General features: G+C 48.2%; 4 protein-coding genes and 2 non-coding genes across 8 annotated transcripts; 4 read left to right on the top strand and 2 right to left on the bottom strand.

Annotated features, from left to right (window-relative positions):
* The first annotated feature begins 1,067 nt into the window (after positions 1 to 1,067).
* Positions 1,068 to 6,281, top strand: dkc1 (dyskeratosis congenita 1, dyskerin). Of its 2 annotated transcripts, none has more exons than XM_069160660.1 (15): positions 1,068 to 1,135; positions 2,174 to 2,229; positions 2,333 to 2,419; positions 2,870 to 2,961; positions 3,048 to 3,232; positions 3,422 to 3,486; positions 3,758 to 3,884; positions 3,993 to 4,123; positions 4,361 to 4,504; positions 4,617 to 4,737; positions 4,915 to 5,033; positions 5,112 to 5,215; positions 5,513 to 5,555; positions 5,745 to 5,906; positions 5,991 to 6,281. In XM_069160660.1, the coding sequence occupies exons 1-15, from the start codon at positions 1,120 to 1,122 to the stop codon at positions 6,054 to 6,056; spliced, it is 1,518 nt and encodes a 505-aa protein (XP_069016761.1). In that variant the 5' UTR covers positions 1,068 to 1,119; the 3' UTR covers positions 6,057 to 6,281. The 2 variants fall into 2 exon arrangements, with proteins under 2 accessions (XP_069016761.1, XP_069016762.1); XM_069160661.1 differs by having other exon boundaries at positions 1,100 to 1,135; positions 2,177 to 2,229.
* LOC138205203 (small nucleolar RNA SNORD17) lies at positions 2,485 to 2,682 on the top strand. The gene has a single exon (XR_011178854.1). It is a non-coding gene; the product is annotated as a small nucleolar RNA SNORD17 (small nucleolar RNA).
* On the top strand, positions 4,775 to 4,850 carry LOC138205208 (small nucleolar RNA SNORD83). The gene has a single exon (XR_011178858.1). It is a non-coding gene; the product is annotated as a small nucleolar RNA SNORD83 (small nucleolar RNA).
* An 81-nt stretch (positions 6,282 to 6,362) lies between the features above and the next one.
* LOC138205024 (uncharacterized) lies at positions 6,363 to 8,617 on the bottom strand. Its single transcript, XM_069160662.1, has 4 exons — positions 7,846 to 8,617; positions 7,522 to 7,713; positions 7,233 to 7,443; positions 6,363 to 7,118 (listed from the first exon to the last, which is right to left on the bottom strand). The coding sequence occupies exons 1-4, from the start codon at positions 8,498 to 8,500 to the stop codon at positions 6,884 to 6,886; spliced, it is 1,293 nt and encodes a 430-aa protein (XP_069016763.1). The 5' UTR covers positions 8,501 to 8,617; the 3' UTR covers positions 6,363 to 6,883.
* A 1,287-nt stretch (positions 8,618 to 9,904) lies between these two features.
* Positions 9,905 to 11,908, top strand: cinp (cyclin dependent kinase 2 interacting protein). 2 transcript variants are annotated; one of them, XM_069160657.1, is made up of 5 exons: positions 9,905 to 10,004; positions 10,511 to 10,682; positions 10,890 to 11,025; positions 11,145 to 11,274; positions 11,549 to 11,908. In XM_069160657.1, exons 1-5 carry the CDS (start codon positions 9,998 to 10,000, stop codon positions 11,749 to 11,751), a joined length of 648 nt encoding a protein of 215 aa, XP_069016758.1. In that variant the 5' UTR covers positions 9,905 to 9,997; the 3' UTR covers positions 11,752 to 11,908. The 2 variants fall into 2 exon arrangements, with proteins under 2 accessions (XP_069016758.1, XP_069016759.1); XM_069160658.1 differs by having other exon boundaries at positions 9,998 to 10,077.
* Positions 11,909 to 12,036: 128 nt separating this feature from the next.
* znf839 (zinc finger protein 839) lies at positions 12,037 to 17,971 on the bottom strand. Its single transcript, XM_069160656.1, has 10 exons — positions 16,975 to 17,971; positions 15,538 to 16,602; positions 15,184 to 15,315; positions 14,990 to 15,103; positions 14,767 to 14,859; positions 14,456 to 14,602; positions 14,251 to 14,355; positions 14,011 to 14,104; positions 13,718 to 13,835; positions 12,037 to 13,546 (listed from the first exon to the last, which is right to left on the bottom strand). Exons 1-10 carry the CDS (start codon positions 17,737 to 17,739, stop codon positions 13,012 to 13,014), a joined length of 3,168 nt encoding a protein of 1,055 aa, XP_069016757.1. The 5' UTR covers positions 17,740 to 17,971; the 3' UTR covers positions 12,037 to 13,011.
* Between the last annotated feature and the right edge of the window lie 76 nt (positions 17,972 to 18,047).

Here is an 18,047-nt window from a genome sequence, read left to right as displayed (position 1 = left end):
GATAATATTGCAGGAGTGGTTGAGGATAGACTACAGACAACATATCAATCATTTACCCCAGCATACACAGATGGGTCTAAAGATCCTAATACAGGTGGAACTGGTTTTGCGGTCACCATACCAACCTTGCAATATGAAGTCAAAAGGAGAACATTTGTCTGTTTATACAGTTGAGACGTTGGCCATTTTAACAGCACCGCAGTGGGTAGAGGAGTTTCAGATCAAAAAGGTCATCATCTGTTCAGATTCCAGTTCAGCATTATTGTCATTACAATCATTCACATTCCATAGCAGGCAGGATTTAATCAATGAAATATATGAAACACTGTTCCGACTTAAACATTTGGGTATTTTGGTATCATTCATGTTGGGGGGATAGAGGGATAAAAGGAAACGAAACAGCAGATATATTAGCAAAGCAAGCCTTGGAATGTCAGCACAAGACAGACATTTTATTCAGCAACACAGAAGCTAAATCAATAATCAAAAGAAACGTTATTAAGGAATGGCAGCACAGTTGGGACGCAGGAGACACAGGAAGACATCTTTACGCTATTCAGAAAGAAGTTGGCAGAGGGAGGACATCCAGAGGAAGCACCACAGAAGAAAACATATTAACCAGACTGAGGATTTGGACATACAAGGCTGAACAAAACAATGCAACTAATAAATAAACACCCAACAGGACTATGTGAGTACTGCAAAATAGCAGAAACTGTAGAGCATATCATTTGTCATTGCCAGAAATTCACACTCGACTGAGACAGGTTGAAGATGAAGCTGGCAGTAGAGGAAGTAAATTTAAAAGATGCATTAACCTTGGGTGCAGGAAAGGTACTACAATACCTGAAAGAAACAGGATTGAGTAAACGTATTTAGCGCACCTAATTGATACAACTATTTTTTTTTTTTGTATTTATTTTTATTTTATTTTGTAAAGGGATAGGTAATTCTGGTCCACACTCCAATACAGTAGGTGGCGGTAATGCACCTTTCGTTGGATGCCATCCGCCATAAAACTTAAAAGAAGAAGAAAAAGGAGGCGGAGGAGGAGGAGGAGGAGGAGTTACAAGAAGAAGAAGAAGGTCGCGATCTGTGCTTCCAGTCTCTCTGTTCAACATGGCGGACACGGAGGGTAAGTGTGCAGCACGCTTTACAAAAAACATTTTTTATTTATCAGTTAGTCAAACGTGAACCGATATAAGACGCACAAACAGGATCTGTAACCGTGCAGACTCTAACCCCAAATACACGCGCTGTTTTACGCCTTTACCGCCAAACTTCTCATAGGAAAAAGTCACTTTAAGGATTGTTTGATGACACAAGTGCTGTTTAGGATTTTAATTCTGTTGACCGTTGTTGTTTCCTCTGATGACCCTCTGGTAGTTAGTTCGGCGTGTGTTTCACGCTGCAATCCGGTGCCGTTTGGTGGTGGTTGAGGTTTGTGCAGCCGGTGGGCCTTAACCAGGACCAGATCACGTCCCACGTGTGCAGGCTCACATTAAAAAAAAAAAAAAAACTTTCGGGCAGTTTGTGAGTCACTGAAACGGAACAAAGCGGATAAAACTGCTCAAATGAGACGTTTCAGGAGGGTTAAAGTCTCCCGAGTAGAACCGCGTGATTTTAAATTTGACGCGCGCTACAACTCAGTCAAACTATTATTGATCCTTTTATTGGTGATCAAAACCTGTTCAGTTTCCTGCGTCGAGTTCAGGTGGCCCACGTGCGTGTTCAGCAGTCTGATCGATTATCAGATGCTGGATGTTCAATTTCTGTACGAGATCTGAAGGCCTGTTAGCTCCTCGTGTTAGCTGTTAGCTCTGCAGGTTAGCCGCCTTGCACTGAAAACCACGTGTTGTAGGAAAGGCCACGTGGTCGACTTCTGTTCCTCCATACACACTTTTAAAATCAAGTTTTCCAATGCAGAAAACCACAAAAAACGGCTGCGTTTCGGTTTGTGTAGAAAATGAATTTTAAACGGACAATTTTAGGCATATCCATATAAATGTTCAATCTGGAAAATTTCATTTGATTAAAATCACCATGCATACCATACACTTAAGTCAGGTTTTGATTTATTTATATTTTTAAAGTTGTTTTTTTTCTTGGGTATATTTAGTTTTTACTGGGTACCTTTTGATTTAAACGTTGTTTTTTTTTTCTTTGATTTCAGCAGCATCAGTGAAGAAGAAGAAGAAGATGAAGAAAGTCAGTGACGAAGAAGTTGGGGTGAGTTTGACGTTTTCACGGTGACAAATGGTTCAACAGCAGCTAATAATTTACTGTGTATGTTTTAGATCAGCAGCTAAAGCGGTTTGTTTTTGTTACACAGGAGATCCAACAAAGCGGAGACTTCTTCATCCAGCCAGAATCTAAAGTCCCCTCTCTGGACACTTCACAGTGGCCCCTCCTACTAAAGGTTGGTTCACAATATTATCTCATGAATGTGAATATAAACCTGCCCTTGTAGCGAGTCTTGGTCATGTGACGTGATGAATTGGTTTATCCATTCTCTGAGTGCTGCTGTCGTGTCATAGTCTCCTGCTTCTGCTCCTGTTCTGGGGGCGGGGCCTCTCCACGGTGGTGACTGTGTCGTCCCGGCGTTCTGCCGGACGACCCGAAGCCTCGCGGAGAGAACGACTCAACTCGACAGCTGCCAAGACGATTTAACGTTCTGATCACATGCGCTAAAGACTTGAAAGAAAGCAGGATGATTTCCATTCATAAAACATAGGTATAGAGCTCATCAAACTTGTGGACGTAACATCACAGCATGCTGCTACTTCTTGTCAGTCCTCCTCATACAGCAAGCGCAGAAACGGCAGACTGAAGCCAACAAAGAAGTCTTAACGTCTTTCGTTTCTTGCAGAATTTCGATAAGCTGAACATTCGGACGGCTCATTACACTCCTCTACCGAACGGCAGCAACCCTCTGAAGAGGAACATCCAGGACTATGTCAGGTACCTTTTCAGGTCAATGCTAAGCTAACACTCTAACATCACCTCTGAACACACACTGACGATCGTGTTTCCTGCTTCACCGGCAGGACGGGCTTCATCAACCTGGACAAACCAGCCAACCCGTCGTCCCACGAGGTAGTGGCGTGGATCCGCAGGATTCTACGGGTGGATAAGACGGGTCACAGCGGGACGCTCGACCCGAAGGTCACTGGCTGCCTGATCGTCTGCGTGGATCGAGCCACGCGATTGGTCAAGTCCCAACAAAGTGCCGGTACGACCACTTACTTTTTGTTTGGCTTACGCAATGGTGTATAGATGTCAAAAATCTTAGGAGATGCCGGCGACAATGCTTTAGCTCCTGTAGTCTTACTCTGTTGTACGTTGTCTCCACCCGGCTGACAGGTGTGTCGGCACAGTAAAACCCAGCAGCCCCCCTCACTACTCTCTGTGTGTGTTGCAGGTAAAGAGTATGTGGGGATCGTTCGGCTGCACAATGCGATAGAAAGTGAACACACTCTGGCCCGGGTAAGTCTGACTGCGTCCGGCGCAGCTGATCGATCGATCTATTTCTGCATTAAAAAATATAAATGGTTTGAATTTAGGAGACTTATTAACACGCAGTGTTCGGTTGTAATCTGCATCTTCACCACTAGATGGCACTAGATGCTCCTTAAAGTTTAAGCTCAAGCTCCACTGTTGGAATATTTTTCAAGGCCTCTAGATGTGTTCTGATTGGCCCGCTGTGTGTGTGTCATGTGACCCCCCCCCCCCCGGCTCACTCCTGTTGTGTCTGCAGGCGTTGGAGACGCTGACCGGTGCCCTGTTCCAGCGGCCACCGCTCATCGCCGCCGTCAAACGACAGCTGAGAGTCCGAACGATCTACGAGAGCAAGCTGATCGAGTACGACCCTGAGAGGAGGCTGGGTGAGCAGACTGACTGCATGTTTACCTTATAATATTTTTTGTTTTTGTTTTTATGATGGGGTCAGAGGTCGCCGTGATGTCATAGCTCACCTGCCTCTGTGGTCGCAGGTATCTTCTGGGTGAGCTGTGAAGCGGGAACCTACATTCGGACTCTGTGCGTCCACATGGGGCTGCTGCTCGGGGTTGGAGGTCAGATGCAGGAGCTGAGGCGGGTCCGGTCCGGAGTCCTGGGCGAGAAGGTCAGCATCACTTCCTGTTTTGTCACGGAGGTCGGGGTTCAAAGTGTTGAGTCCAGTCCTGCTGCTCCGTGCAGGTCTGTCAATTAGACTTTGGAACAGAAATGGCAGCAGAGACGACGTCTCGCCCATTACCCTGTTCGAGACCGAACGCTCACCGTTGCTGACATCACAATGACATCACACTGCTGACATCGTCACGTGATGTGTTTTTTTTTAAGCGTGTCTCTGTGGTTTCAGGACCATATGGTCACGATGCACGACGTGCTGGATGCTCAGTGGCAGTACGATCACAACAAAGACGAGACGTACCTGAGGAGAGTCATCTTCCCTCTGGAGAAGCTGCTGGTGTCTCACCGGCGGCTAGTGATGAAGGACAGCGCGGTGAGTCTTCCTCCTGAGGAACGAGCACCTGGCGGGTGCTGCTGCAGGTGTGTTTTTTGTTGTGGTTGTTATTTTTTTATGAAGGAAACTCACCTTGGCGACTTGTCTGCAGGTGAACGCCATCTGTTACGGGGCCAAGATCATGCTGCCTGGTGTGCTCCGGTACGAGGACGGCATCGAGATGAACCAGGACATTGTCGTAATAACGACAAAGGGCGAGGCCATCTGTACAGGTAAGAAGCAGGTGGACCGTGTGTGCGTGTGTTAAAAGCCACATGATGAGTTAATAGATACAGCAGCTCTCGGGCCGTGATGACCTGTTATCTATCACCCTTTTCTGATGGCTTCAAGATTCATTGATCACCTTATCAGAGCCGATAAATGAGATTGTTGACGAGTGTGTTGTTCAGGGGTTGCGCTGATGACCACGGCGGTGATCTCCACCTGCGATCACGGCGTTGTGGCGAAGATCAAGAGGGTCATCATGGAGAGGGACACGTATCCTCGGAAGTGGGGTCTTGGACCGAAGGTACTGTTATTGATCACCACTGATTAGTTAAAAAAACAAAAAACTGATCATGTTTAATCAATACTTCTTTTTTTACAGGCGAGTCAGAAGAAGATGATGATTCAGAAAGGACTCCTTGACAAACACGGGAAACCAAACGGCAGCACGCCGCAAGACTGGAAGTCCCAATACGTCGATTACAGGTATGTCTCGGTCTGTGGAGGGGGCGTGGCCATTGCACAGGTGTATTCAGGTGTATGAACTGCAGAAAGTTATCCCTCCCTGAGCTGACGTGCTCTTCGAGGGAGTCACTCTGCGACAGAAACTCTAAGGGTTCGAGCTTCTTCGCTCTGCCGGCGGCTCGGCGGCAGCTCACCTGAGAACAGTGAAGTCGTTGCGCTCAGCTGAACGCTGTGATGTCAGGCAGGAAGCGTTCAGTTTAAATATCACCAAACGTATAAAAAAAAAACTCGTTCAAACTATTTTTTTTGTTTTAACAGCATCTCTAAAGTGAAGGAGGAATCTGATGATACTCCAGCCAAGGTAAACACACCTTTATCCAATTAACCAATCATCCGAGGACAGTTTAAATATCTATTGAGTCCTTCATACTGTTAGAATCTGATTAAATTGGGTTTTAATGTCATCCCAAGTTGTTTCATTTATCCAAAATGACTGTAGACTATATGATTGTTGTGATCAGTGCGGTGACCTTTGACCTCTGACCTGCAGAGAAAGAGGGAGGCGACAGAGAGCGACGCTGACTCGCCGCCAACTGAGACATTGTCAGCAGATGAGATTAAAAAAGAGAAAAGGAAGAAGAAGAAAGAGAAGCGGGCGAAAATGGACGAGGCTGAGCCGGAGGAGGCGGCGGCGGCGGAGCCTGACACAGAAGTAAGTTAGGAGGTCGTCGTGTACAAAATTTCTTTATAAAGTCAGTTACAATGCAAAATATTAATCGACTTGTTTGTCCTGCAGGTCACAGAAAGTGCCAAAAAGAAGAAAAAGAAGAAGAAACCGAAGGAAGACGAGACTTCGGAATGATTATGGACCAACATGTGAACAGAGAACTGAGACTCCGCCCATATCACATCTGTTTGGACACAAAGCATTCTGGGAGTTTAATAATGGACTGCATGAAAGCAGAAAGAAGAGGAGCGTTTTTTTTTTTTATATATATAAATCTTTAGTTTTTGGTTTTTTTTCCAGCTGTAAATAACTGAACAGGAATCCTGTTTGTAATTTCAAAATAAAAGTGTTTTCTGTATGCGTCATCTCGAAACGTTTCAGTTTGTGCAGATAAAAGATGTCAATTAGAAGTTTTCTGCTGGAAAAGTTTCTTAAAACACCTTTAAAAAAAATCTAAACTTGAGCTCAGTGTTCATCTGATTTACAAACCGCCTCTAACAGGATATTTATTCTGAAATATTGACATGAATGACAAATATTGAGGTAACATAATTTGTGACCTTGTAATCTTCACATCAACTCGGTTTGACTTGAACAGGCTGGGGTCGGACACAAACGGGGGTCGGAGAGGATGTTTTATTTTGAAATTCCACCCCCATCGAAAACTTGGATCTTATAAAATTCAGCTGCATCATAAAGTGACAGTATAAAATGCAGCAGATGATTGGTGTTCTATAAAACTAAACATTCAGTTGTATTTTGTGTAATTTCTACTTTTCAAACACTATTGATATTTTACCTGTAAATATCTCATTTTACCCATCATGCAGCAGTAATCAGTTCCTCCAGAAAGGCACTCTGTGAAATATGATATATCTTCTATGTTTAATCATTGCCCACCTGCTGACCTGTTAATAAAACCATGTGATTTGTTGTTTTGGTCAGACGCCTGCTCTGATTGGTCAGACACAGTGACAGGCGAGTGGATCTCCATGCGTGCCTGTGATCACCCGGACTCTATGATTGGTCAGTTTCTGCAGGTCGGCGATCAGCTGCAGCAGGCGAGGACTCGGTTCATAGACGACCCAGCTGGGGTCGGCCGGGTCGGGTCTGTAGTACGAGTCCAGAACCTCCAAGGTGTCTAGGTGCTGCAGCTGCCGCAGACACAGGAAGTCCTCGTCCGACACGTGGTTATGTCTGTAACGCGAGGTGACGGAAAGCAGGTCACTATGGAAACCAGCTATTCAATCTTAAAATGAGTTATTGAAATAATTCCAGATTTTAAACGAAGCCCAGGTGTGAGCGGCTCACCTGATCCGCAGCGTCCTGAGGTGAGGGAACAGCTGTGGGAGGAGTCTGACCAGTTTGGAGGAGGAGCCCCATGGCTCCAGGTGCAGGTGCTCCAGGTGAGGCACTCTGCCTGAGACCACCTGCAGGTCTTCAGGCTGCAGGTCCACGCAGAGTGTCAGGTCGACAAGGGACGACGGGAGGAAGTCCGCGTACGCCGGCAGAGGATGGCCTCCTATTGGTCAGAGACGGAGGTCGTATGACATCGTATCAGGTCCGACAGGTAGGAACACTAGAGTCACAGCAGACTCACCGTGCACGCTGAGGCTGCGGAGGTGTGGCAGTGATGTCAGCCATGTCTGCAGGTGACAGATGGGTCCAGGTACGGAGTAAAGGTGGAAGATTGACAGGCTGCGGAGGCGGGACAAAGGCTGCAGAACTTCTTGCGTCACCATGGCGTCATAATTCAACAGCTGCAGGTCAGACAGCTGCAGAGCGGCGCCACCTAGTGGAGGCCAAACACAACACACCTGTGTTTCTACCTGTCGTCAGAACTCACCTGTCACCCAGGATCACTCCATCTGCTGGTTCTGGTTCTAATTCTAATGCTACCTCTGTATCATCCAGTTCTGTTTACCTTGGAGGTGGGTGGGACTGAAGAAGTCATGTGACAACGTTCTGTAGGTGATCATGGTCCAGGACAAGTGTCTGAGCTCTGTCAGGTGAGTGAGGACACCGCTGAGCTTCGGGACTCTCAGGCTGCCATCATGATGCAGCAGCAGAGAGGTGAGACGGGTCAGCTGACTGACCGCAGCCAGCAGGTGAGAGGCGGGACAGATGAGCTGCACGTTGCACAGGCTGAGCTGCGTCAGCTGGTGACTCAAAGGCATCAGGAAGTCCAGGTTCTTCAGCGGTGTGGAGCAGGAAGTGATGGAGAGACGCTGCAGCTGGAGGAACCCTTTTAGCTCGCCGATTCCCGCCTCTTTCCAGTCGTCCAATCGCAGCGCACCGAGAGCCGGAAGCCAGGTGAGCAGCTGCTTCAGGTCCTTCCGCTTACCCGACCGCACCGATACGCTGCCCACGTACCGCTGAGCCAGGCTGCGCCAGAACGGACGGTTGTAGCGCGAGAGGTGCCGCAGCACGACGCTGAAGCCCAGCCAAAGGGGGCGGGACTTATCCAGCAGGTGTTTGAAGTACAAACAAGTGCAGCGGACACTCAGTTTGTCCCTCCAGGACAGGAAGCTGAACACCTGCAGCCACAGTTCGGCAGGAAGCTCCAGCGCTGACGCCATCAATGAGGTCACACTTATTGATTATCAATGACGTCTGACCACTGAATGAATCGATTTTTGATGAGCCCCTCTGTCTGATCGACAATCTCCGTATCTGCGAGTCTTCTTCTGCTACTTCCTGCATCCGGGAGCAGAGAGTGTGTGTGAGGAGAGATGTCTCACTCTAACTGTTTCTGCTCAGCTCAGGTTTCTTATTAAAGATGATGCCACTCAAAGGCACCTTATTCATTAATATTTACATTTCAATTTATATTATCATCATGATCAATTTCTAAACTTGTATTCGTCCTTACAGAATATTTAAAGTTACGATCTCAAAAGATTGTTTGGTCTTTGGCGGCTCCTGTTGTGATCAGCTGTAACTGCAGCTATGTTTTTTTTTTTTTTTTTTATCTTTGCCTGTCAATCAAACAGACGCTGAAGCTTATTTTCTAATTAATGATGGGATTATTTTCAGATGTACCACCAGAAAACTAATAAGAAGGAGTGACTTTAGCTGACAACGCCGAAATAACGAGTGGAAAAAATGTATAGACTTTGTGTTTTATGAGTTGAATGGGAGTCTATGGAGCCGACCTCTAGTGGCACTCTGTGGTATTGCAGTTTAAGGCACTTCTGCATCAGCCTCATTTTTCAGATCCGCAGGCTTCGTCCACTTTTATATAAAGTTCAGGGTGGGAACTGACCCGCTTTTTGGGCCAGCCTCAAGGGACCATTTAAGGAACTGCAGTATCTCCTGCAGTTACTGCTTGACATTTGTTTATTTAAATTCAAACCTTCACACAATTGTAAAAAACTCGACTTTAAAAATAAGTAAAAAAAACCCGAATTATATTTATTTTATTATCATAAAAATGTTGACATCTTTTTTTGTAATTATAATTAAACTCAATCGGACAAAGATTTGACATGTTTGACAGGAGGTCTCGCTGTTTTTTGTTTGTGGTCTGAATAATAAAATGTTACATTTTTAATAAACTGATGTGACTACAGTCAGAGTGTATCATCAAACTGTTTCTGCTCTCCAACACCAGACAGAGTGAGACCTCTTCACTATACAACCTCCTCAGTGTGTGGACGTCACTGACAGTAAATTACGTGAAGTCGCTCCGCCTGTCAGACAATAAAGATAACAGTATCTTAAGTGTTAAAAGTAGTTTTATTATTATTAATTCCTACAAAAACAACAAATAAATATGATTTAAAAATCTGTCTACATTGGAATGTCAATAAAGATTCACCTTCAAATTAAAAGAACATATTTACACGTTAAAAACTAAAAAATAACAACAGGACATTGAATTAACGATCAATAAAAATAACTGAAATAGGTGATGAATTACTGGAAGAATTTAGACAATTGATGAAGTTATTGATCAGCAGGAGGCGCCACCGCGCCGATGAGAAGAATCACCACAGAAGAAGAACAGGAAGCGGAAGAAGAAATGGAAGCATGAATTTAGCCCGCCGCGTGGGCTTTGAGTCGTTATTGATCAGATGGAAGGTGAGTGAACATCTGCAGACTGATCAGATGATCGATTATTGATCCACATCACAGCTGGACGTCACTGAAACAGGTTAACTGCTCAATTTATTTCATTTTAATTAATCTGAAACCTACACGAGGCTCCACATGGGAGCCAACTCGCTGATCAGCTGACATATTGATCTGAGCGCTGATTGGCTCAATTATTCCTCATTGAACAGATTACAACAGAATCTTTTTTATTATTATTATTATCAATCATTTGTTCTGCAGACGGATCAGCTTTTAACTTGCAGATATTTTCATCTACTCTTTTATTGATCTGAATATCAGTTACCTACAAATATTAAAATATAGTCCACATGACGTCACTGACGAACAGTGACGAACTGAAAAAACCCATCCCTAACTGACTTGCAGGTTGAGGGTCACCTGTCATTCTCTCCCTGTTTGGTTTTTCTGCATGAAATGTTTTGTTGTTGTTTTTCAAATAAATAACTCCCAACAAAAAACTCTGTTCTCAGGTGAGTCAGGTGACATCACAGTGACCTCAGCAAACAGGAAGTGCTCTGCGGTCACAGGAAGTGCCAGAAAGATCAAAGACAATGCGGCTGACTGGCACAACCTCATGGTGAGGTGGGACAAACTGAACGAGGACGGTTTTAACCTAGCATCCAACATCGTCAACATGAGACGGTGAGTTTAGTGTCGTTATTTACATCCTATCCTTTTTAGATTTATGTGTTTAGGTTTGTTTGTTTGTTGTGTGGCTGTCTGCTCGGTGCTGATGGTAAATGTCGTCAGTCAGGGCTGCTGTATTGACAGAAAAAGAAGAGTTTTTATGAGTTGTCCCAGGATGCACTGTTTCTGACACCGAACCCCCGGCTCTTCTCTCTTCTTCAGTTCTCAGAGCGACCGGCTGCTGGTGGACGATTATTCAACACCTCCATCAGCTCTATCAGCTGCATCGCAGCAGACGGACGGCGCTGAAGAACTGCAAGAGGAATGCGGCAAACTGCAGAACATCGTCGACAGAATGGTGAAACATCGTTTACCTTCATTTAACAGTCATTGTCACACTAAGCCCCTCAGCCCCTGGTCACTTAGCCCCTGGTGTTTATCGTCTTCACGTTGTCGTCGTCTTCTTCTTCCCTACAGGTCGCCGTGGTGACGAAGATGGAGCGTCTGATGACATCACAGCGAGGCGTTCAGGACCTGGAGGAGTTTCAGTTCGGACCTGACGGAAGAAAATGTCCTCTGTTTCACAGCTGGACCACCAAACAGTTCGGTGGGTCCACTTGCAGCACACCTGAGTGATGTCATCACACACACCTGTTGCAGAGGACTCGTCTCGTGTCTGATGTTTGTTTCAGGGTACTCGTCTCGTGTCTGATGTTTGTTTGTTTGTTTGTTTGTTTCAGGGGACTTGTCCCATGTCTGATGTTTGTTTGTTTGTCTATCTGTCTTGTCTCAGAGGACTCATCTCGTGTCTGATGTTTGTTTGTTTGTCTCAGAGGACTTGTCCTGTGTATGATGTTTGTTTGTTTGTCTGTCTCTCTCAGAGGACTCATCCCGTGTCCTGTTGGACGCCTTCAGTCAAGAGCTGCGGTTGAAGCAGACCATCCTGCAGGAAATCGCCCACACGGTGACCTCTGACCTCTGCATGGTCTACCTGTCCTGCTGGCTCCACCAGCCCTTTGTCCCCTCCCAGACCAGACTGATGCTGGAGGCTCTGCTGCTGGAGACCGGGCACCGCCCTCTGTGAGGTCATCTGATATCCAGTCATGTGATCAGGGTCATTGCTGCAGCTGTTCGAGCTAAGCTAGGCTAACCAGGAAGTTTCTGCAGCCTGAATCTTATTGTGAATATTTACTGAAGTTTATTTATTGATTTCTGACCTGAAATAAATGTTTGATAATGTTTTTCAGAGTTTGTCGGAGCTCAAACGTTTTAGTTGTTTGCCTTCTGGTCCGTTATGACGTCATGTCACCAAAGTGAACTGACTTCCTGCTTCGTAAGAAGAGGAAGTGGCTGTAATCATCAGGCCAAGTTTGTCACATGAGTTTATTGGAGGAACATGAAACATGTTTGTTGAGTTCTGCACTCGAACAATCACATGACAAATTAATTGAGTCTGATCTCCTCCAAACTGTTTTCAGTCCGTCCTCACGTCGGCTCTCCAAACATTCGTTTAGTGTGAAGTTTTATAAAAAGTAATAAAATAGTGCAACTTTTTTAAGCTTTGTTTTTCATATTTATCTACATATAAACATTCAACTAATCGGCTTCTACTTTTAAATGAACAAAGTCCAAATATGGAAACACTGAAAATAATAATAATAATAATAATAATTAAAAAAAAAAGTTTACAAATTTACAACCACTCCAGATTCCTTAAAAACCAGCAGCAGGAGCCGCTGATGACATCATCACAGGTGAGAGCTGAACGCACCAATCAGTCGAGGAGCCGAGACGAGACACGACACGACACGACGGCGCTTCACTGGTCACAAACTGATTGTCTGGTCTGCAGAACAGAACGAGTTAACCGGAGATCAATACTGATCGATCAGCTTATTTATAGGAACCAGACGGTTTACTGCTGATAAGGAGAAACAACACCTGATGGACAGGAAACAGTCTGATGGAACAGCCTTTAAACGGTGAATATGAGGAGCCCCTACGCAGCTCTGACGTGTGATGAAGATCTGTAACGCGTGTTTAAACGGGAACTTCAGACTGAACGAGAAAGAACTCGGCGACACGTCAACGAGGCAATGGTCATCAGGTGTTCATCAGAAACATTTTGAACAAGTCAGAGTTGGATCACCAGCTGGCGCCCCCTGCAGGCTGTTGTCATGGTACCCACAATTATAATGTCCAGGTTGTTAATGACTGACAGCTGCTCTCCAAGATCATTGCGGTCCGGTTGTTTCAAGTTCGAGTGTCGCTCATAGCGTCCTATAAATACCACCTTAAAACTCTCTCTGTTGTGGTCCAGATCTGTCTGGGTTGTATTAAAGGTTTATTGAGGAGCTTTAGCTCCATCCGACGCCTCGATGCCCAGCAGGGCCTGGACCGCCTCCAGGGGGACCCCCTCTGGGGTCTGGATGTGCATGGTGGTTCCGTCCGGTCCGTTGACGATGACGATCCCGTCCGAGCCAGGCTCTGCCAGCTGGACCGTCAGCCCCTCGGTCTGGATGTAGATCTCCTGGCCCTCCTGCAGCTCTTTAGACTCGGATGGGTCCGCGGTGCCGGACTCAGACTGGGAGCAGTCCGTCTGCTGAGACGGGAACGTGGTGGACCCGGGTGTGTCGGTGGACTCAGACGACTGGACAGATCCAGACTCAGTCTTTGTGTCTGTGGTTCTGTCTGGACCAGAACCCAGAGCTTTCTCCAGCTCCGTCATCTGAGCTGCGATGTCAGCGGTGCTCAGGACCTGGTCCGGCTGCGATGACAGAGACCCCTCCTTCTGGTCCTCACTTGGGGTCACCTCCATGGGCGTAGCAGGAGGCGGAGCCTGGGTGGAGGTGGTCTTAGCAGGGGTGGAGCCTGAGGAACTGTGGGGACGGTGAGAAAAACATTCAGACCTCAGGAGACCAGATCAGCCCTCTACACCTGGTCCAGGTGTGATAGATGCACAACACACTAAATGTTGGGGAAACAGCTTCACACCTCTGGGGTCACCTGAGCTACCTGCACTCAGAGGACAGAGGGTGAGATCAGCTCACCTGGAGGCGGAGTCAGCAGAGGTGGTCAGCGGTTTGGATCCAACTGGAGTCCCCAGAGGGGACACAGAGACCGAGTAGGACTTCGGAGAGGAGGTCACCGGGGTCACTGTTGTCCCACCTTGGAAAAAAAGACGTGAGGATGTGAAGCAGGTTCGATTCAACATGTTGAACTTCAGCAACAGTAAGAAGTGTTTAGTGTGGAGCAGTAATGAAGTACACATGCAGTACAGGACAGATACAGTGCAGTACAGATACAGTGCAGTGCAGATACAGTACAGGTGTAGTAGTTGTACCTGTTCTGGGCGTCTCGATGCCGTTCTGGTGAACAGGAACAGGAACGCTGTTCTCCATCTTGAATCTCTTGGACGGCGGCAGCATCTTGGAGTTCTGAAGAGAGAATCAGACTGAGCCGGGTTTTTATCAGACTACAACAGATCCAGGTTCTGGTGTGCGGGTAGTTGTAATGGAACCAGATCCAAATAAAAAAAGGATCAAGGTGGAACCAGGACTCTGCTCTCTAACTGTGGCTTTACCTCCATGTACCGGACGTTCTTGTGGGTCAGACTGGAGCTGGGAGACGCTCCAGGAACCACCTTCATCCGGTTCACTTCGTCCAGGATCCCCAGAGATCTGGCAACCTGAAACAGTCCAGGACCAAACAAAGACCTGGTCACTTGACCCCCCCTGCATATGACCTGCAGTAGGAGGTTTGTGAAGACACATGGCGGACTCTCTCACCTCGATGTTCCTGACCTCCAGCGGCGAGGCTCCGCCCTGCGGGCTGCTGATATACTCCTGGGCTGCCTGTCTCACCTGAGCCTGCAGGGACTCAAACTCACGGTAGATGTCAGGGAAGCGGGTCCGAGCCAGACCACCACGCTCCACCTGAAACAGGCCGGAGGACACAAGACAGTTTCTCTGAAACAACTGAGACGAGAACATGTCCACTGGAACCTGGAGGGAGGTGATTGGTGGAACAGCCGGATCTGAACCTCAGCTGTTCTGTGATTAAACATGTGTTCGTGATTTACTGATTGATCGATGCGTACCTTCGCCAGGAGCAGCTCCCACAGACTCAACACTTTGGTCAAACGAGGAAGAACAATGTCCATCAGCTCCTCATCCTCGCATTGCCCCACCAGCTGTGAACGATGCACGGTCGTCATGGAAACACCAAACACGCATCACACATTTGGAAATCAGGTCATTACATCACATCTTTAAAGAAGACCTTTACTTTGAAAATCCATTTGACGGCTTCCTTTTTCTTACCTCCTGCAGCCGGTCTCGCCTCCTCTCTGCCTGCTGCTCTGCGGTTACTGTGGCGACGCCAAGCTTCGGAGGTCGACCACGACGACCTCGTCTGCTCACGAGGCCCACTGCCACCTAAGAGAGTCAGCCAGTCAGATTCACCGGTCAGATACCTAAATGCTGGTCACCAGTGGATGTTTTCTGTGTCATCTCACCTTAGGAGGCGGTCCCAGTGGTCGGCCCCGCCCCCGGCCCCGCCCCCTTCCTCTCCCTCGTCCCCGAGGCCGGCCGGGGCCGCGGTGATGGAGGCCCCTGAGTCCGACAGATGCTGCTGGACCCCCCTCTACCTGCAGACAGACAGAAATGTAACTAGTTAAATCAACTAGTAACTCAGATTAACCAATCAGCAGTAACCAACTACCTACCAACTAATTAATTAATAAATAGCAAGCCAAATGAGACATTAACTCTTTAAATATTAAATAACCAGTAACTAGTAACTGATAATTAACCGATTACCACCAGTCAGTTAACAGCACAGTAAATAACTAATGAAATTTGTGTCTCACTCGGTTTGTTGCCATGGCAGCAGGTTTGTCCTCCTTGCTCTTTTCCTCCTCCTCCTTTCTGACAGCTCCTGTGTTTGTCTCTTCTGATTGGCTGTCATCTCTGAGGGGGCGTGGCGTGCTGCTGGGCGTGTCGATGGACAGGTCGGGCTCTCCGTGGGTCGGGTTCAGTTTATAGTGTCGATTCAGGCCTCCGGGACCGATGTAGGCCTTATCGCAGGTCTGGCAGCGGTGGGACCGGGACTTGTGGCTGTAGGTGAGGGACGTGGAGCTGCCGGGGGTGGGACCGTCCTTCCTCCCACCATCCTCCTCCTCGCTCATGTCGGAGTAGTCGTCAGAGTCGGACTGGTGGCTGTCGGCCAGGTCCTCAGTCTTTATGAATTTGTAGTCTTTGGCTTTGTACTTGGGGGGTCGGGAGACCCGGCCGGATCTGGTTTGGACCTTCACCACCTTCTTGTCCCTCTTCTTCACCTTCTTCTCCTTTACTGCAGGGGGCGCGGCCATTGTGACGGGGCGGGCAGCAGCAAGTGTGGCGGTCTTTGCCGGGGCCGCTGCAGGTGGTATGACGGGACTTTTAGAGGCGGCAGTGGTCGGGCAGTTAGCGGGACTTTTAATTCGCGGAATGCAGATGGTTTTAGTTGCGGTGGTAGGCGGGGTCTTAATCATTGCAGGTGGCGGGGCCTTAATGAATGTAGGGGGCAGTGTCTTAACAGTGGAGGTCGTCTGGGCTCTGATAGAGGGCGTTGCAGGTTTCTGTCCCAGACAGGAAGTCGCTCCTGCTGATGTCGTCTGGCCTGTCAGTTTGTGGACCAATGGTAGCAGAGATCCGACGACGGGGGCGGGGCTCTGCAGCAGCAACTGGATGGGCGGGTCCCCTGGATTCTGCTGCAGGAAGAACTGCTGACCCTGCTGACCAACCACAGGCTGGATGTGGATGATCTGAGTGCTGCCATTGGCTGACAGCTTCACCTGCGGTTGAGTGACAGCTACAGTTTTCTGTTGGGAGGCGGCGCCAGACTTCACTTCCTGTTTGGGAGGCACCTGGATCTGGATCCTGACAGGCTCCGACTGCAGGGACAGAAACATGAAACATTGTCCTTGTCATTATGATGACTTCATGATAATGATGAAAGCTCAAAAATGTAATTCTGAAACAGGAAATCAAAAGTATTAAGTTACAGAAAATAGTAACATCAGTTATTACTTTTGAACTAGTAGTCCTTAACCTATTACATTTCAACCTTCCCAAATCTGCCTGCGATGCTCTGGGGGGTCCCGAGCCTCAGTTTGAGACCCACTATCAGGTTGTTGTGGTGATGCTGGAGCAGAAAAACAAACAGCAGCAGAGAGGAGGGTCTGTCTGGACCACCTGGACCAGGTGATGCCGTTTCAGTCCAGGCTAAACCGGACAGACCTGGAACCCCTCTGTGTTTGACCCACCTTCTTCTGGACCACCTGGACCGAGCTGCCCGTCTGCAGGGCGACCTGTTGAGCGACGCTCTTCAGCTGCTGGGAGGCGTTGTTCGGGGTGGTGGTCTTTACGGCCTGCTGGGCGACCTGGACCTGCTGGACCTGGAGCTGGACCTGCTGCTTCGGGATCTGCTGGGGGACGTGGACCTGCTGCTGGGACTTGGTGACCTGGTTGATGACCTGCTGCAGCTGGCTCGGGTCCAGAGCCGTGTTGTGGACCGGCACGGTTTTGAGCAGCTGGCTCTGCTGCAGTAGCTGGACGGCCTCGGTGTCGGAGACCTGGACGATCTGCTGCTTGCTGAGCTGGTCCAGCAGAGCCTGCTGCTCCTCGGCCGTCAGTCCGGAGCCCTCCACTAGGCTGCCGTCTGGCTGAACGTAGATGATGGTAGTGTTGCTCAGGTCTGTGAACTCTGTATCCAGCAGGTTGCTCTGTTCCTCCGGGCAGGTCTGTAATAAGTCCGCCAGCTGAGCTCCGGACGTGGCCGATACGCTCTCCCCGGGCTGACAGCCCTCAGCACCGGACACGGGAGGTGAATTCTCTCCAGTCTGACCGCTCTGTTCGCCAGCGGCTGTCAATACCTTCTCCTCGGGCTTGGTGATCTGGGCAGGGGGCGGTGACGGTAAACTGTCCAAGGGTTGGGCGCACAGGTCGGCGGGGGGCTCAGCCGCGGCCCCCGGCGGTTCCGTGGCTGTTATTGTTCTGGTTGCACTGCTGTCATCCTCGCTGTCCGCCATTTTGGCTGAGGTTAGCAGTTAGCTCCGACTGGGGGCCGGTCGATAGATCAAATCCACCGAATCGTCGATCGATTTCACCGAATAAACACTTATTTTTAATACCTGTGTGTGCAGGAGAACAAAACGCTCCGCGGGGATGACAGACAACATTAACGGGAGCGGGTATAACGGGAGCAGGTAACGGTTAGCGGGGGGGAGTTTTAAACTAGCCTTGCTTAGCCCTCAGCGGGAGCGGGAGCAGGCACTTCCTGGACCGGATCTTCCACGGGACCGGATTCACTATTTTCATTTTAACATTTAACGTTAAA

This window comes from Embiotoca jacksoni, unplaced genomic scaffold, assembly GCF_022577435.1.
Source record: "Embiotoca jacksoni isolate LCO1_2020_lvr unplaced genomic scaffold, fEmbJac1.0.p SCAF_27, whole genome shotgun sequence".
In the NCBI taxonomy this organism is placed as follows: Eukaryota; Metazoa; Chordata; class Actinopteri; family Embiotocidae; genus Embiotoca; species Embiotoca jacksoni.
This window is presented reverse-complemented; position numbering and strand designations above follow the sequence as displayed.

What these genes read in the sequence shown, in the direction of transcription:
- znf839 (XM_069160656.1), bottom strand. Translation starts at nt 17,739, where the DNA reads ATGGCGGACAGCGAGGATGACAGCAGTGCAACCAGAACAATAACAGCC. An exon ending in TCCAGGTGGTCCAGAAGAAG is followed by an intron (nt 16,603 to 16,974) that starts GTGGGTCAAACA and finishes CTGTCCCTGCAG; the next exon opens with TCGGAGCCTGTCAGGATCCA. An exon ending in TCTGCTGACTCCGCCTCCAG is followed by an intron (nt 13,547 to 13,717) that starts GTGAGCTGATCT and finishes CCGTCCCCACAG; the next exon opens with TTCCTCAGGCTCCACCCCTG.
- cinp (XM_069160657.1), top strand. An exon ending in AGAACATCGTCGACAGAATG is followed by an intron (nt 11,026 to 11,144) that starts GTGAAACATCGT and finishes TCTTCCCTACAG; the next exon opens with GTCGCCGTGGTGACGAAGAT. An exon ending in CTGGACCACCAAACAGTTCG is followed by an intron (nt 11,275 to 11,548) that starts GTGGGTCCACTT and finishes TGTCTCTCTCAG; the next exon opens with AGGACTCATCCCGTGTCCTG.
- LOC138205024 (XM_069160662.1), bottom strand. Translation starts at nt 8,500, where the DNA reads ATGGCGTCAGCGCTGGAGCTTCCTGCCGAACTGTGGCTGCAGGTGTTC. An exon ending in CCGCAGCCTCAGCGTGCACG is followed by an intron (nt 7,444 to 7,521) that starts GTGAGTCTGCTG and finishes TCTGACCAATAG; the next exon opens with GAGGCCATCCTCTGCCGGCG. An exon ending in CTCAGGACGCTGCGGATCAG is followed by an intron (nt 7,119 to 7,232) that starts GTGAGCCGCTCA and finishes CTCGCGTTACAG; the next exon opens with ACATAACCACGTGTCGGACG.
- dkc1 (XM_069160660.1), top strand. An exon ending in CGACCCTGAGAGGAGGCTGG is followed by an intron (nt 3,885 to 3,992) that starts GTGAGCAGACTG and finishes CTGTGGTCGCAG; the next exon opens with GTATCTTCTGGGTGAGCTGT. An exon ending in TCCCAATACGTCGATTACAG is followed by an intron (nt 5,216 to 5,512) that starts GTATGTCTCGGT and finishes TTGTTTTAACAG; the next exon opens with CATCTCTAAAGTGAAGGAGG.